The sequence below is a fragment of the Tamandua tetradactyla genome, chromosome 1, assembly GCF_023851605.1.
Source record: "Tamandua tetradactyla isolate mTamTet1 chromosome 1, mTamTet1.pri, whole genome shotgun sequence".
NCBI classification, from domain to species: Eukaryota; Metazoa; Chordata; class Mammalia; order Pilosa; family Myrmecophagidae; genus Tamandua; species Tamandua tetradactyla.
In genome coordinates this window covers 38723583-38741506 of record NC_135327.1, presented here as the reverse complement: position 1 = coordinate 38741506, position 17924 = coordinate 38723583, and the positions used below count along the sequence as shown (strand labels likewise).

The 17924-nt window shown below is 36.1% G+C and overlaps 1 protein-coding gene across 2 annotated transcripts in view; it reads left to right on the top strand.

Moving 5' to 3' along the window:
• XRN2 (5'-3' exoribonuclease 2) overlaps positions 1-17924 on the top strand; it is a 121986-nt gene that overhangs the window by 103254 nt on the left and 808 nt on the right. For both annotated transcript variants that reach the window (XM_077114704.1, XM_077114699.1), the window contains exons 28-29: positions 9539-9602; positions 14397-14535. In XM_077114704.1, coding sequence (XP_076970819.1) covers positions 9539-9602; positions 14397-14535 — 203 coding nt within the window. The remainder of the gene's footprint in view (positions 1-9538; positions 9603-14396; positions 14536-17924) is intronic.

Genomic DNA, 17924 nt, shown 5'->3' with positions numbered 1-17924 from the left:
TATTAGTTTAAAAATTAAGAAACCAAATAAAACATCAACGTATATAATCAGTAATTCACAATATCATCACTTAGTTGCATATCCATCATTTCTTAGAACATTTGCATTAATTCAGAAAAAAATAAAAGACAATAGAAAAAGAAATAAAACAAATACAGGACAGAAAAAAAAAAAGATTATACCTACCATACCCCTTACCCCTCATTTTCATTGATCGCTAGCATTTCAAACTAAATTTATTTTAGCATTTGTTCCCCCTATTATTTATTTTTATTCCATATGCTCTACTCCTTTGTTGACAAGGTCGATAAAAGGAGCATCAGACACAAGGTTTTCACAATCACACAGTAACATTGTGACAGCAATATCATTGTTCAATCCTCAAGAAACGTGGCTACTGGAACACAGCTGTACATTTTCAGGTAGTTCGCTCCAGCCTCTCCATTACATCTTGAATAACAAGATGATATCTACCTGATGCATAAGAATATCCTCCAGGATAAACTCTCAACTCTGTTTGGAATCTCTCAGCCATTGACACTTTGTCTCATTTCACTCCTCCCCCTTTTGGTGGAGAAGGTTTTCTCAATCCCTTGATGCAAAGTCTCAGCTCATTCTAGGGTTTTTCTCAGTCCCTTGATGCTGAGTCTCAGCTCATTCCAGGATCTTTGTCCCACGTTGCCAGGAAGATCTACACCCCTGGGAGTCATGTCCCACGTAGACAGGGGGAGGGTGGTGAGACTGCTCGTTGTGGTGGCTGGAGAGAGAGGCCACATCTGAGCAACAAAAGAGACTCTCTTGGGGGTGACTCTTAGGCCTAGATTTTAAGTAGACTTGACCTATCCTTTGTGGGGTTAAGTTTCATATGAACAAACCCCAAGAGTGGGGGCTCAGCCTGTAGCTTTAGTTGTCCACACTGCTTGTGAGAATATCAAGAATTCAACTTGGGGAAGTTGAGTTTCTCCCGGTTCTCACCATTCCCTGAAGGGGGCTTTGCAAATACTTTTCACTCACTGATTGAATCACTCTGGGATTCATCGGGGCATCACTCTGGACAAACCAACAAAATCTCATGTCCTACCTGAGATTCCAAGTACTTATGGTGTTCAATCAAGCTATCTACATAAGTTATATTAGGAAATGCACTAGTCAAAATATAAATTTTGTACCAAATAAACATTTTTTGCTTTAGTCTCACACAGAAGGTGACATTTTAAAATATTAATTACCATCTATTTTCAGCACCCTGCAGTAATGACATTCCTTTGTTCTTCCTCATGCAAAAACATTTTTAAAATTTGTACATTGTACATTTAGTCACTATTTTATACACTCTAGGCGTTCCTAGATTATACCATCTCAGTCTTTAACATCTATCTTTATTTCTGATTTCATTTGTGTCCCCAGCCCTCCTCCATCTATCATTCTCACATGCAGCTTCATTCAGTGTTTTTACATAATTGTATTCCATTTCTGAGTTTTGTATCCAGTCCTTTTGCATAGTCTGTATCCCTTCAGCTCCAGTTACCCAATATCTTACCCTATTTCTGTCTCCTGATGGTCTCTCTTACCAACAAAATATTCCAGATTTATTCACTAATGTCAGTTCATATCAGTGAGACCATACAGTATTTGTCCTTTAGTTTTTGGCTGGTCTCACTCAGCATAATGTTCTCAAGGTCCATCCATGTTGTTACATACTTCATAAGTTTATTCTGTCTTAAAGCTGCATAATATTCCATCGTATCTATATACCACAGTTTGTTTAGCCACTCATCTGTTGATGGACATTTTGGCTGTTTCCATCTCCTTGCAATTGTAAATAATGCTGCTATAAACATTGGTGTGCAAATGTCCGTTTGTGTCTCTGCCCTTATGTCCTCTGAGTAGATACCTAGCAATGGTATTGCTGGGTCATATGGCAATTCTATATTCAACTTTTTGAGGAACCGCCAAACTGCCTTCTACAGTGGTTGCACCATTTGACATTCCCACCAACAGTGGACAAGTGTACCTCTTTCTCCACATCCTCTCCAGCACTTGTCATTTTCTGTTTTTTGGTAATGGCCATTCTGGTGGGTGTGAGATGATATCTCACTGTGGTTTTGACTTGCATTTTCCTAATAGCCAGGGACATTGAGCATCTCTTCATGTGCCTTTTGGCCATTTGTATTTCCTCTTCTGAGAAGTGTCTGTTCAAGTCTTTTTCCCATTTTGTAATTGGGTTGGCTGTCTTTTTGTTGTTGAGTTGAACAATCTCTTTATAAGTTCTGGATACTAGACCTTTATCTGATAACGTCATTTCCAAATACAGTCTCCTATTGTGTAGGCTGTCTTTTTACTTTCTTGATGAAGTTCTTTGATGCACAAAAGTGTTTAATTTTGAGGAGTTCCCATTTATTTCTTTCTTTCTTCAGTGCTCTTGCTTTGAGTGTAAGGTCTATAAAACCACCTTCTATTATAATGTCACTTATATTTTGAAATGAATTTTAAACTAGTAAAATGTCATTGACTACTAATAACAAAAAATTAATTCCTCTATTTATCATTTATAGTATCTCTTCCCCCCCCCCCCCCCCATTAGACCTGCTGGGACCTATATAATTTTATTAGATTTTTTCAATGAACCAGCTTTTGGCTTTGTTGATTTTTTTTTTCTCCCCATTAATATGTTTATTTTCTGTTTAATTGATTTCTGCTTTTTTTTCTGATTGTCTTCATTATTCTCTTTGACTTTCTTTAGGGTTAAATTGCTATTCTAATTGTTTTGAGATGAAGACTTCGGTAATTTTTATTTGCATTCTTTCTTTAATGTAATGACATTACCCACCAGATAAGATGATACCAATTCACACTTCTTGGCAGCAGCATTTGAGAAAGCCTGATATCCCAAAATCATTTTGTAAAAATTCTTTCGAATTTGATTAGCAAGGAATAATCTCTGTTTTAAGATTTTTTTAAATCATTGCTTTGACCATACTTTTATTGACCAGTTTCTTTCGTAAATTGGCTGTTCTCATCCCTTGCTGGTTTATTTATTTGGGTGCAAGTCTTTCTCTTTATTTTTAAGAGGTTTTGAAAGCTCTTCTTAAGCATTAGAGTAAACAAGTTACATCTTCTTTCTAGACCTATGGGCTCTGTTGATTGTGGAACTGACTTGGCTGTTGTTATAGTTAGGGAGAGAAAATGAAGGTCTGAATTAAGTCTGTGGCAAAGCATATTGAAAGTTGAGAAGATGCATGGTGGGGCTAGGGATTGTAAGCTTGGGTAATTGAATGTACAAAGTGAAGGAGAGAAGAATCAAGATGAGTCTCATGTCTGCTCCGGACACCTGGGTGACTAATGAGGCCTTTAACAGAATTTTAAAACCCAAGAGAGTGGAGAAATATAGAAGGATATAATGAGTCTCATCTTTGCTGAGGTTCAAGTGTCTGAAAGACATTGAAATCATCTGCTGTAGTTAGAAATAGGGGTCTGGTACTTGCCCAAGGGAGAGAGGACAGGGTTGAAGAGAGAAATTTGTGGATCGTCAACAAAAAAGCCAGAATGTAAAAGTTCAAGAAGGATTTGGATAGCTTAATGAATTTTATTTGTCCTTGGTTATAAGAGAACCTAGAGAAGCTTGGAGTTGTGAGATTCGACATCCTAGAAGGCAGCTGTGCCACTTCATAAATCATTCCCTGGTCCTTTTGTAAGATATTTGTAGGGTAAAGAGTTGGTTAGTCTGGCCTGTTCATTGCAGAGTAGTAAATTGGTCACAGTTGTAGGATAAGCCCAGACAGAGGAAATCTCATGTTCTGTGATGTTTTCCCCAACATTCTTTACACATAGCTCAATATTTGATTTGGGTTTCATTTTCTTTTAGTTTACTGTTAAGACTTTCCCGGCATATTTATTTTGTGGTCTCTTATAACCTCTAGATTTTTTATTTATGTAGAAACTAATCCTTGCCCATACTGTACTGGAGAAATTAATTATTTTAGGTCTACTTTTAGATTGATTTAGTCTTTCTTTCCTATATATCTATCTATCCAAATCAGTATATATTGTGTTATAATATTTATATGACCCTTTCTATTTATATTTTCTTTTGAATAGTAAATTTTTTTGGGTAATAGTATCCTTTTAAGAAGAGCCATGTTTCACATGTTTTAACCAAGCTCTTTTCTTATTTTCTCCATCTGAATGCTATGTTTGTCAAGATACTTACTCCCAAAGGGCGTGTGTTAAGTACTGTTTATTTTTCCTTGCTGCCTTAATTAGTTGCATGTAACAATGTCAATCCAACACTTTCATGAAATGTGAAAGTAAGTTTTCAAACCACTAATCCTGCCCTCTTGAAACCCTAACTTTGCCAGGCCTCCTGATTGAGAAACAGAGAAATTGTTGGTAGTTCCCTTTGGTTCCTCTGAAATAAAATAAAGTGAAGTGTCACCTTAGCGAAAAGCACAAGTGTGTTTAAAACTTGGAGAAAGTGCACTGTAGTGGTTAAGAGCACATGGCTGTCTGTCTTTCAGTCTGCCCCTTACCAGCTCCGCTGCATGACTTCAAGCAGGTTTTGTTTTTGTTTTTTGTGTTAACATTGATTTGCCGTTTTAACCATACAATTCAGTGGTATTAATTCCATTTACAATCTTGTGCTACCGATAACACCATCCATTATGGAAACCTTTTCATCTCCCATACAGAAACTAAACAGTAATTCCCCACTCCCTTACCCCAGGACCCTGGTAATCTCTAATCTACTTTCTGTCTCTGTAATTATAATTTGTTTACTCTAAATATTTCATGTAAGTGGAATCATACAATATCCTTTCATGTCTGGCTTACTTCATTCAGCATAGTGTTTTAAAGGTTGACCTATGTTTTAGCTTATATTAGAACATTATTTCTTTTGATGGATAAATTATATTCCATTGTATGTATATACCACATTTTGCTTATCCATTCTTCCGTTGATGGACACTTGGGGGTTGTTTCTATCTGTTGGCTATTGTGAATAATACTGCTATGAATATTTGCATACAGGTATTTCTTTGCCTCCCTGTTTCCAGTTCTTTGGGGTATATACCTCAGGGTGAAGTTGTTTGGACAGGTTTATATGAGTGCCTCAGTTTCCTCATCCCTAAAATGGTTCTAAGAATACCTACCTCACAGCACTGTTACCAGATTAAATGAGTTTACATTGTAAAGCACTTAAAACAATGCCTGCCACATAGTAATTACTATTAAAGTATTAAAGAAATGAGCTTTCCTTTATTTATAGAGTTTTTTAACTTTTAAATTTGTAGTATAACATATACACAAAAAGCAAAGAAATGAAAAAGCAGTTGTTTTCAAAGCACTCTTCAGCAAGTGGCTACCGGACAGATACCAGGGTTTATCATGGGCTACCATATGATCCTTTCAGATTTTTCCTTCTAGCTGCTCCGCAATATAAGAGGCTAAAAGGCTTAAATATTTTTTTATCGTCAGAATCAACTTCTTTTTCTTTCTTTTTTATGAAAAATAACATATATACAAGCAATGAATTTCAAAGCACATCACCACAATTAGTTGTAGAACATATTTCAGAGTTTGACATGGGTTACAATCCCATGATTTTAGGTTTTTGCTTTTAATTGTTCTAAGATACCGGAGACTAACGGTTTAATTATTCAGCAGTCATATTTATTTGTTAAATCCTATCTTTGTGTAACTCCATCACCTTTCATCTTTCTAGCCCTCTCGTTAGGGGTGTTTGGGCTATGGCCATTCTAACTGTTTCATATTGGAAGGGTCTGTCACTAATATGGGGTAGGGAGATGAAACTATCTGATGTTCTGAAGAGACTGGCCCCTCTAGGTTTCAGGACTTATCTGGTCCAGGGACCCATCTGAAGGTTGTAGGTTTCTGGAAAATTACTCTAGTGCATGGAACCCTTGTGGAATCTTATATATTGCCCTAGGTGTTCTTTAGGATTGGCTGGAGTGGTCCTGGTTGGGGTTTGGTCCTTTTAATAGAATTTTTGAACTTTAAGATTTGGTCAGAAATACAATTGTGCTTTTGTGAAATTGAAATCTAATCTATTTAATCTTTTCAAGTGCCTTTAATGCCATACCTAGTTTCTTCATGTGATGTGAAATCATACTCAATAAGGACTGTTTGGATGAACTGCCAACTCTCTGTCAAGCATCTTACTGGTGTTCTTTGGTTTGTCTCTGATATGTCCATTTTTGGCTGATGACTGACTAATTGTCCTGGTACTAATAACTTGATGGAGTTGAGTACAGCCCTGGAGTACTTGCTATGAATAACTTACTTGGTTTCTGAAGCCCAGAGAACCTGATATGTGACCTTTCTTCATTCCATTCAATAAACTTGTCAATTAGCTACAATTGAAAAGTGATTTTTGATTAATGCAATCAGTAAACATGAAGTCTTTTCTGTGATTGCCATGCTGATGAGGTAAATTGTCAGTTGAGTTGTTGGAGAAGCCTTGGTTTATGTGGCCTTAGAGTTCTAGAAAAAGGATAAGTTTTTAAAGACGAAAGAAAAGAAATAACTCAATATTTTCTTCTTCCCTACATCTTTCTGAAATATAACTCCCTATCTCAGATTTTTTTTCTTTCTTTCTTAAATAGATGTTCTGTTAGAGCCATACAAATGAATGATAATAAGTTTGTTTTACCTTCAACTTCATTACTTACAAAGCTAGGAAGTATTTCTTTCTGAATACTTACAGGCTATCTTTGATCCTTTTTTTTCCCCACCTTTGAAGGCAAGGTATGTTTTAATAGTTCTGTGACTGAATTTTTTTTAAAGAAATTTTAAAGAAAATTTGCTTAAGTTTTAATGCAGAATTTCAGTTTGTTGTACATACTGAGTTTATGTGAAAAAACAGTTAATTGTTCTGGAGGCAAGAAATAGTAAAAGTACAAGAGGGGACACACTAGACATTCTGGAAGTGATGGCATAGGAACTTTGGCCATTTTTCCAGACCTTCAAGGTATATAGGTAGATTGTTGAGTAGGGCTCTCCCCTCTCTAAAAAAAAAATGTATACTTAATGAACTTTTCATTCAGGTTCTACTTAGAATGATGTTGTACTTAATCTATTACATAGCCTGTTTGAATCTCATGAATATGCATTACTAATGGTGATGGGAAATTTCCCACCCTTTGTACTGTTTCTAGGAAAAAATATACAAACACTTCTGCCTTTATTTTTCAAGAAGCTTAGGAAAAGTGCTTCTGGAGGTTTTTCATAATGTAGATGTGTCTTTGTATTTTTATCATCTTCATTTGATTTTACATTCAATAGGGATCCATTGTATAAGTTTTTGTAAGTTCCAAGGAGAGTATTTATTCTGTGATTATACCATGTATAAAGAGACAACATGGAACCAGAATCACAGAATTAAGTAAGTCTTTGTGGTAAAAGAGGTGTGTTTCCAGGGTGACCACTGTGATTCTGGGGCATGTGAAGTATAGAATAGACAGGGGTCTGAGTGAAATTTGTGTATTTCTTTTGACTTTTGTTATATTAGCTAATTTTGTATATGGGAAGGCACTAAAATAAAATGTTTCTGGGAAAATCTTAATCCTTACTAAGATATTTTTACATGATCCAAATAAACCATTGAACTTAACAAACCAAATGATCAGAAAAAATTACTTCAATGCTGATTTTTACTGTCTGTAGATTGCATTCTTATAAATGATGACTCATTGGAAGTCATGTAATGTGTTATAAATGTATCTCTAATTTTTCCGTAGAAATAAACTATACTGATGGAGTGATTGCTGTTCTTGTAAGCATTTCTGGTTTTACTTCTAATTATGGTTTTCTGATAGTATATAGTTGTAGTAGTATTAGAAAATTATTCTAGGCCTAGAATAGAGCATTGTTTTCTCCCATTTTTTCTGAATTTTGTGGCAACTAGCTTCCTGAGATTCATTCAGGTTTTGGACACACATTGTCTACAGGTCTGCACATGAACCTCCTCAGCATTGTTACTTAGTTTGACCACTTTTAGTCCAATTTTTAAAAGATAAAGAATTAGTGTAAATAGACTAGAGGTACCCCCCTCCTTTCACTTCAGAATTGGAGTATGCTTGGAAGTGATGGTCTTCAAAGGACTTCCCACACCTTCCTGAGAAGGGAAGAGAGTGGGGACAGGTTGGGGGCCAAAGAGCAGCAGTGTAATAGCTGCAGAGCTAGGAAGGCAGTAGGCTGTGTGTGGGTCAGGCTATCCACACAACCCAAGCAGGATGGCTTGCCTTCTTCAGGCTGAGACCTTTCTGGTTTCCTTTGTGACCCCTTGTGAGCAGCCAAATGTGTGTGAGTTTTCCAGGTTCTCTTTTGTGGGGGGTTTAAAGCACAATTCTGCTGGGGGTTGTTTGTTTTGGATGCATGGTCCAGGAATCGAACCCTGGTCTCCTGCATGGAAGGTGAGCATTCTACCACTGAACCACTTATGCTCCCTGAATTCTGCTTTTTAAAAAATTTTGTAGGTAATCCAGATTGACCTTTGTTTGTTTGTTTTTAACCAGCGATAAACTTTCATTTCTTCTTTCCTTTAAGAAAGTAATTTTGAGAAGGATGTTTCTAGTTTGTGTTCCATTAAAATGTGAGCCTGAATATATTATGGTAAGCCTTGTTGTCCTTGGGTCTCAGGAGTGTGGGAGGAGGTTACTGTCCGCACACAAGTGCTCTCATTAGACAATTTTCTGGAACCAGCTGTTTAGATGAAGTCACAGTCAGGCCCACTGAAGGGCATCCGAGGTTATGGGGGAGGGTGGAGTGGGCCACACTTACTCCGGGGATTGAGTGTACTCCAGAGTACTGGCCGGTGCTCTTGATTGGGTGTTAATTTTCATCCTGTTTACTAGTCCATTTATTTAGAAGAATAACAGCTATGTAATTGTTTCTTATAGTTAGATGATGTTGCTAGTTCAGACATGTGTTAAGGGAAGGTTTTACCATCAGAGAACAATAGAAAAATGGGTAGTCCCTTTATTGACATGTCTTCCTGTGTTGGAAAGTGAGTGTGTGCTTTCCACTTGATGTCGGGATAGCTGGGTAAGTAAGTACTCCTTTCTAGTTTCCATGCTTCAAGGAAAAATTTCAGGATCTTTTTTAAGGTTAATATTCATTCTGTTTGTATTTATGAAAAAATCTAAATCCCTTCCTTTTGCATAGAGTTTAAAATATAATGTAAAATTAAAATATATATATATATATATATATATAATGTAAAATATGGGTGTACCTCAGCATATAGTGCACATGCGCGTACATACACACAGAAATGTGAAAGTACTATGGCCAAGGTTACCAAAACTGTTTTGTTATCAAAGGGAAAATAAAACTAACAAAAAATTTACTGTTCATCTTTTTTCATTTGAGGTGTGTGTAGTTTTGTTGCTAGTTACATTCTGCCTCAGTTTCTGCCCCCCACCCAAGATCTTTTACTTATAAAATATGGGAGGTAGTAGCTGAATAGTGATTACTTTTTAAAAATCTCCTGTTTATACCTTTCCTGTATCTTTTCCAGATATGAGGCCCCAGGAATCCTGGCGAGGCCCTCCTCCTCTTTTCCAGCAGCAAAGATTTGACAGGTAATCTTAAAGCAAACATGATTTTTAAACATTTCCTCACTTCAACATTTGGGGTTTATGGACTTTTTAGATAATAAAATTTCCATAGTTTGAAATATTCTTTTCCCCCCCTAAATTTCTCTTGCACCTATCCTTTAGGAAAATGGATGATTAACTCTTTGAATTAAGAGACTCGTGTTTACATACTTTCACGCTTTTCTTGGTCTTGGCCTTTATTTTATTAAAGCTTTGAGATGCCCTGAAAAATGCAGCACAGAGAGGCTTAAAATTGTATTAGGTTTTGGACAGGCTAAACAAATTTCTTTTTAGAAGGGTTGTGCAGCTTAATGAGGCATATCTAATGGTGTTCCACTTTTATCATTTCTGTGCTGGCAATGCAGCATTAGTACAGACCAACCATTGATTCTTGCTACAAACCTCTTGAAGTCCTAATCAGCTTCTTTGGTACAACTTTTTCAGGACTGACAAGCCTATTGTAGGGCAGTGTCACTGTAGGTCAGTAGTTATTAGTTGCCACTGAAAACAGTTTCTTTAACTACTTAAGACTGAACTGAATTAAATGCAGAAGGGACTCAGAAGAGGATTATGGGATCTGCAGTCTAATAAGTACCATGGAACAGAAAGAATGTGACATGGTTTAATAATAAGGGATGTTTTACATGTGTTACTTCATTGATAAGTTGTGTGCTCCTTAGTCAGATGGATTCGACACGACAAGACAGCTAGGCATGTTATGAATAATTAAATTAACATCTGTAGAATAATTTTTAAAGGAAATCTTTAGAATGTATCACTTCATGTTGGTTTTGCCAGCATCAATAAATGCTAAAACAAATTGAACCCCATCATTCTTTTTTGCCTTCCCAGTTCTAATCCGTTTTGTTCTCTGCCATTTTAGCAGTCTCTGATAGATTTACATCTGAAATAAATATTTTTTTTAAAGCAAGGTTATAAATGCTGCTCCTCTTTTAAGAAAATTCTGAAATTCTTTAGAGACTCTGAACTTCATTTCATTGTTTTCTACAAGAAGGTGAATCATTTTATTCAAATGTTTATTAATAGTATCAGCTATTTAGTGCAAGCTGTGTTTTAAATATAATATGACTGGCATTGCCTGTATTTATGTTTTGTTTTCAATAAAAATGCTCAAAGCCCTGAAGTTAGCACATCATCCTCAGAGTAGCCCCATTTTGAAACAGCAATTAAATGAGTAAAAGCTGATTTTTTCTAAATTATATCTTATCAGATTAGATGATGCATTTTAAATAAGTCTTTCTGCATTTCTTTTGTCAAGTGTGGTTGTAAGACTTGCTTTCCCCATCTTGTTGCTCTTTTTCCCATATTAATAATAGCTTGACATTGTCTACTTGGAAAGTGTCCCTACTGGGCTAATGTGCTCTTACAAACATGACTTCATTTATTTCTCCCATCAGTCCTTTGAAGTAAATGCTATTACCTAGCATTATTACAGATGAGGAAATTGAGACACACAGAAGTTCAGTAGCTTGCCTGAGGTCATTCTTCCATACGATTCTTAACTTAATACTTATTTTAAGTATAATATAGTAGCCATAGGGAACACAAAAGAAGCAAAGGATCTTATTCCTACTTTAGAGGCACTCTTTTTCTTCAGTTCCAGCAGCTATTTTCCTTTCCTCTCTCCATACATATTAGAAGTTTTTCTGAGATCATTGTCATTATCCCTTCCCTTGCCCTGGTGCCTGTCCTTGTGTTATTTTTATTCTGTCCTGGCTGAGTACAGGTATTAACCTCACTGAGTTTTTGAATCCAGCATATTAGGGATAGGTTTACGGGAGTGGGGGGTTAACAGATTCCGTTTTAGTTAGATACTTAAAATCAGGCCTTTAAGCAAAAATTAAATAGGGAGTATAGCAGAATTCTAATTAATTAGTCTTGAATCATGGTCATTTAAGAAAAATACCCATTTTATTCATAAGAAAAGTTTGAATTCATCCATCCTAAAATTTTCCGTTAGTCTCCTAGCAAATAATTATGGCACCATTCAGATGTATAGCACTTGTCAGTCCACCCATTCAGACCTTACGAGACATGGAGGTGAAATACAAGCTTACAGTAAGTAGTTTTGACTTTGCTGAGATGTCACAACTAGTAAATAGTGGAATAGAACCAAGTTTTACTGATTCTTAGTTCAGAATTTTCCATGGTACTGTTTTGAATATTTGGTTGAGAACCCTGTCAGAAAAGAGAATGAGAGTGCTTTTTCCCTAAGCAACATTGCTTTTTAAATATTTTCCTACTTTGTGGTAGTATTTATAATCTGTATATTCATTTGATTTAAAAATACAAAAGAAACACCTTCTGTTCTCTCCTTCACCCCTACACAAAGTCACCCTAGTGTGAAGAGTGTTGGTGATGCTAAGCTAAGATTGAGATGGTCCACTTTCAAGACCACTTGGTCACTGAGTTCTGTTCCATTGTCTGTGTTCCTGCTGGTGGAGACTTCTCTTTTCTAGCCATACACAAGGGGGGCATTTATTTTTTAACCTATGGGTGTTACACTCAGGTAGCCTTGGAAAATATTTTAAAACCTCTTATTATTTGCCATATGTAAAATTAAAACTATCTGCATTGGTAGTATTTTCTTCACATTGCAACCTGCTTTCTAGAACAGTAAATTGGAGACTTAATATTGTTGCCATCCTTGATGCCAAATGCCTCAAATAAGTAGGTATTAATTTTTAAAAAATTAAGATGTGTCAACAACATCAATGTTTGCATCCACAATTGTAAAATGTATTTTCCTAGGTAAATTTCAATTTGTAATTATTTGCAAATTAATATAGTTAGTATAGAAATATGATAAACTTATGCAAAATAAAGGCAGAAGAGTCTTATCTCGATCTTTCTGTTTAATTTTAATTATTATTTTTATCATAAAATTGTCTTTCTCAAAACCTGAGTAATCATTTCAAATGAAAAGAACCAAAAATTACAGCCTTGTTCATAACCTATTTTTATGACATAAAACATTTTCAGGTCACATTTATAATATGTGTTGTTCACACCAACAGATTTTCCTGAAATTCAGTTGAGTGAGTTTAATTGTAAAATTAACAAGGAAAATCTGATCAGCTAATAGCATATGTGAGTTGCATTTTTGGCATGTCAGTTTCACCCTAATGACACCAGTTTTGATGAGCCTCTTTGGTCAGAGCACAACCTTAACACTTCACTCCTTCAGAGACTGGAGGAGGCCATTTGTATCTCTTCCTGTGGAGCTGTTCTTGCTAAAACAGATGAGGCATTCTTGCTAAAATGTATTTGAATTAATAATGAATCCCCCCAAGTAATTAAAAGACTTAAATATATGCTTTTCTTTCTGAGATGCAGATGTATATTTAATTTTATTTTGAAGCACCTACAGTAAATTGTACTAGTAGAGCTCTGGTTTCAGCCACTAACTGTGAAGAACAACATTGGCCTTTCTAGAGTTCTTCAGAGAACTGTTCATATCTCCAAGCCATCGCACGGAAATAATTGTCTTTGGTGTTTTTTTTTTTTTTTAAGGCAAGCTCCAGTTGAAGGTAGGAGTCTATGGGGTAGAGAGGATGGATTTAGGCTTGTTGAATAGCTCTGAGAAGAAAGCATTATCCAGTGAGCCCAACTTTTGAGATTGTTTTACTCTGAGGCCTAGGAAGTGAAATTGGTATGCTGATATAGTTGTAGCTAATACCAGCTAGTCTGTACTTTATCACATTTTAAGTTGTACTGCAATCTCTGCTAACATCTTGTAATGGCCTCAGGCTTCTAATGTTAAAATATACTGGAGAAAACTCTCCTTCTGTTTATTCTTTGTAATAACTGTTCTATGAAATGGAAATTAAGGAAAATGCCTCTTAGAGAAAGTTATATCTTAAATTCTGATTGCCTTTAGAAGATAATATCTTTGCTACATTGTTCATGGGATGATTTATAATTAAGTTATGATTGAATACTTATTCAATTATACCTGTTGCTTTGTAACTACAAAGTAAAATAAGTACTTGAAGACAATTAAAACATTTCTTTCGACGAGTAATCTGGGATGGCAAACTGAGTTATAATAGCTGTTGAATCTGTGTTCCCATGTAAACTGTATACCAAATGCCAGTCAGCCCATGCCAATTAGTGCTCATGTTGCTAGGTCACCATGGTCAATTGAAAGCTGCATCAATAGAACTTGAAAAGGTTTCCTCCCGATCAGACCTTCTGACATATTGAGCGGAATAATGGATGGGAAAAAAACAGCCAAGTCCCCTACCCTGGATTCAAAATACTCAGCAGTAAGAATTCATTTGCAACCTGCAATTAACTAGAAAGAATGGACTCCAAGAACAAGTCTGAACATTTTAGAAAATAAAGCCTCATTCTCCTACGTTGTACATGTTTACTCGTTATATAGACAGCATCTTAAATGTAATCCACTTGGTGATCTTAGGTAAAAATCTTAAAGTGGCTAAAAAGGATATTTCACAATTGAAAATGAACAAAATTGTTAAAAGTCAGACCTTCTGATTCTATTGAGTTTAAGTAACCTTTTTTTTAACGAATGCTGATACTTCATAAAACATGCCAGAATCCTGGATATAGGAGACATTAGATTGGATATGAGAGAAATAAAAGACCCTATTCTGATACTGTATATCCCCTATGACAATTCCAGACAAATTGGATTGTCTTAAAATTTGGAAATGATAACCAGCCAATATCAGGCTTTTTTGCTGTGTAACAGGCTTGATTGACTTCTAATGCAAACATAATGTTTTTCCACAGAGGTGCTGGGGCTGAACCTCTGCTCCCATGGAACCGTATGCTCCAAAACCAAAACGCAGCCTTCCAGCCAAACCAGTACCAGCTTTTAGCTGGGCCCGGCGGGTATCCACCCAGACGTGATGATCGTGGAGGGAGACAGGTAATAAAGGGCAGCCATAGAATGAAAAGTTTATTTTGTTCTTAAGCATACCACTTGGGACCCTGGATTTCCTTATAAACATTTATGGATAAGATATTGATCTTATCCATAAGATGAGCTGAACTTCGGTCCATTAAAAATGTGTACAGGGTGAGTACTTGCCTCACAAAATAGGTTATACTTTGAAGATCCTGTAGAGTTTCCACCCAAAAGCACTTTTCATCTTGACAATTAGTGATGTTTAGCAACAAATAAGGTCAGTCACTTTTTCCACCTTAAAGAATATTATTCTTTGTTTTAGTAGAAACCAGATCCCCCCAAATAGATCATAATTTTCTGGAAGCTGAAAGTAAAGATCTGCATTTTTAGCTGTTGTCTTTATTCATCTTCACAGTCTCCTGTCTTGATTGAGCTGACATCCCTCATAGAAAAAAGAAATCTCTCTTTGATTATTTTTCTACCAAATTTGAACAACCATTGAATGAACATAATATTTCCTAGGCAAATTTAGTAGAGTTGAGCTTTGCCATTTAGTTCATTTCCTTCCCTTTGTAGCATCCAGTTTTAGCAGCATTTAAAACTGAGATTTATTTGACCAAATTTCCCCAGCAACTTGACATACTGGCCACTATTTTCATGTTCTTAATGGACTACTTGTCAGAGAACAGGATTGCATTGCTCTGATCGGTGTGTGGTGTTCACGGAGTTTGGTACCTGCAATGATGTGAAGGGTTTTTTAAGTCACTTACCTGGCATTGCCTACAGGCTTCTTTGCAGGGCTTTGCGTGCTAATTTCCTAATTCAAATTCTTGCTTCTGTGTAAGACTGTCTTCCAGGAGTTAAAGAAAATCTTTTCTCTACCTTTTTGGTGTATTTTTGCAGGTCTCTGTCCACCCTACAAGATAATTATCACCTAAAGTGCAACTAGTTAATACTTTTAAAGATTTTGTTACATTTCTTTAAAATAACTTCATAGAATTTTGGTTTCAATACTATAAACCTAAGAGCTCTAATAATCCTATCACTAGGTTGAAATTATTTCTGCCACTAGAGTTGAGATGAGACTAGGCAATTTTTTTTTCGCCTGAGCAGGTGCCAAGAAATGGAGACTAGGCAATTTTAAAGAGTATTTTTGTTTTAAATGATGGCATATTCATAGCTGGCAGAAACCTTGCAGAATGTGAGTCTAATCACTGCATTCTTTAAGTCAGGAACTGAAACCCTTCCCATCATCAGTTCTGGCAGCAGTGCTGAGGAGGAGCTTCGGCTACCCCTGAGCTCAGTTCATTGCGCTTTACTGCCTCCTTCAGAAGAAGAAAGCTTCCTTAAACAAACTCTGCTGTGATGGAAAGTAAAATCCTTTATTTACTTAGAAGATATAAACCAACTTGGTAAATTCATAGTTCTTTCAGGACTTTTTGGAAATATATTTCTTTTGTTCTTTGTCTCTTTTCCGTTGAAATACTTTGGTATTAAATCAGAATGTTGGAAGCACTGTTAAATTGTAGCCGTGTGTTGTTAAAAACAGAATTATGACTTCACTATATTTTCAGTGAAGTTTGTATGAGTAAACAAGGCTTTAGCCTACTTTGTGGCCTTGAGGTCTGCACATATTCATACTATATTTTAAACTATTTTAGTGCTCTGAGTGGCAGAATGCAGGAGGGCGGGGAGAGCACTATGTGGGACATGACTTCCGGGGGTTTGTCTCCCTAGCAACATTGGACATGACTCCCAGGGATGAGCCTGGCTCTGGCAAATGGGATTGACCAATGCTTTCTTGACCAAAAGGGGGAAAAGAAATGAAATAAGGTTTCAGTGGTAAAGAGATTTCAAATACAGAGTTGAGAGGTCATTCTGGAGGTTACTCTTATGCAAGCTTCATCTAGATACTGTAAATTGCCAGGGTATGCCAAGCCCTAACAATAGTGTTCTTGAAAACCCTGAAGAATACCCTGGGCTCTAAGACTCTGAAAGTTTTATATGTTAAAATTATTTTTTCAGAAACTTAAAGTTTCCAGATTGTTCCTATCCTGGATAATCCCTGAAACCTAGAGAGACCATTTTCTCCAAGAACATTAACCATTTGTATTCCTCTACTATAAGGTCAGCAACCCCTTTCAGCATGAAGAAATTAGAATGGTCATTGACCAGATACCTCTGAAGGTTGAGAGACTGATCAAATGAGAGGGAGGAGTTGTGACAGAGAGGTTAGGATTTGACAAGTGATTATCACAACTAAATCATCATATAGGTCTTTCTTTTTGGTTTCTAGTTTTTTGAAACAACCAGAAAGATATACCTGAAATTGTTGAGTTATAACCCAGTAGCCTTGATCTTTGACAATGCTTGAATAACTATATAGCCTTAATCTTGTGACTCACACCCCCTTTATCCAGTCTGTGGTTCAGTAATAAAATAAAGACATGTGTGGAGGAAAAAAATGTAGAATACAGGGTAATCTAGAGATAGAAGCCAGAGAAGGGGGAGCAGTTACCTAATATGTACAGAATTGTTAACACAGTTGAACTTAAAAGAAATAGTAACGTATTGTAGGTGAATTTGATTGAAAGTAGTTTGAAGTCAGGTATGTAAATAAGTTCTTGGATGAACCATTACAAATGTAAAGAAAAAAATGATAGAGGAGTACATGGGGGGAAGCATACGCTATTGCAAACCATGGACTATGGTTAACAGTAATATTTTAATGTTCTTTCATCCACAGTAACAAATGTTCTATACCAATACTATAGGTCAACAGTGGGGGGGAATTAGGGGTATGGGATGATTTGGATTATTTATTATTATTATTTCTGTTCTGGAGTAATGAAGATGTCTGAAATTGATCAGAGGATATATGCACAACTGTGAACCAGTGGTTGTATACTTCAGATGGTTTGTGTGGTGTGTGAATAGACCCCAATAAAACTGAAAAACAAAAAGGGGACAGATTAAAAAACGGGGGGTGGGGGGAGGTCCATTATAGAACCCTAGAAGCTTAGGAAGGGAATTAAAGTTGAAAGGGCTGACACATTCATCTTGTGTTGTATAGAAATGGCATGTGCCAGCATACTAGGATATGCTATAAATGTCACCACTAATTGATTATGTAATAACCTAGTATGTTACTGTGTTTTGGTAAAATAAAAACACCCTACAACTAATTGCTCATTAGGTCTTATCTTACTTAGCAAGCACTTGCCTTGGTTAAGCAGTGTGACTTTCCCATTGTAATTTCTGAGTAGGACATGGGCACCTTACCATCGTGTGACTTGAATTACTGCTGGGAATGGTGGGGAAGATTGAGAATCATAGCTATCTATATGTATTGTTTGCATAAAGCATTTAACTTTATTTCATTCGTGTGTATTTTGGGAATTTCTTAAGTG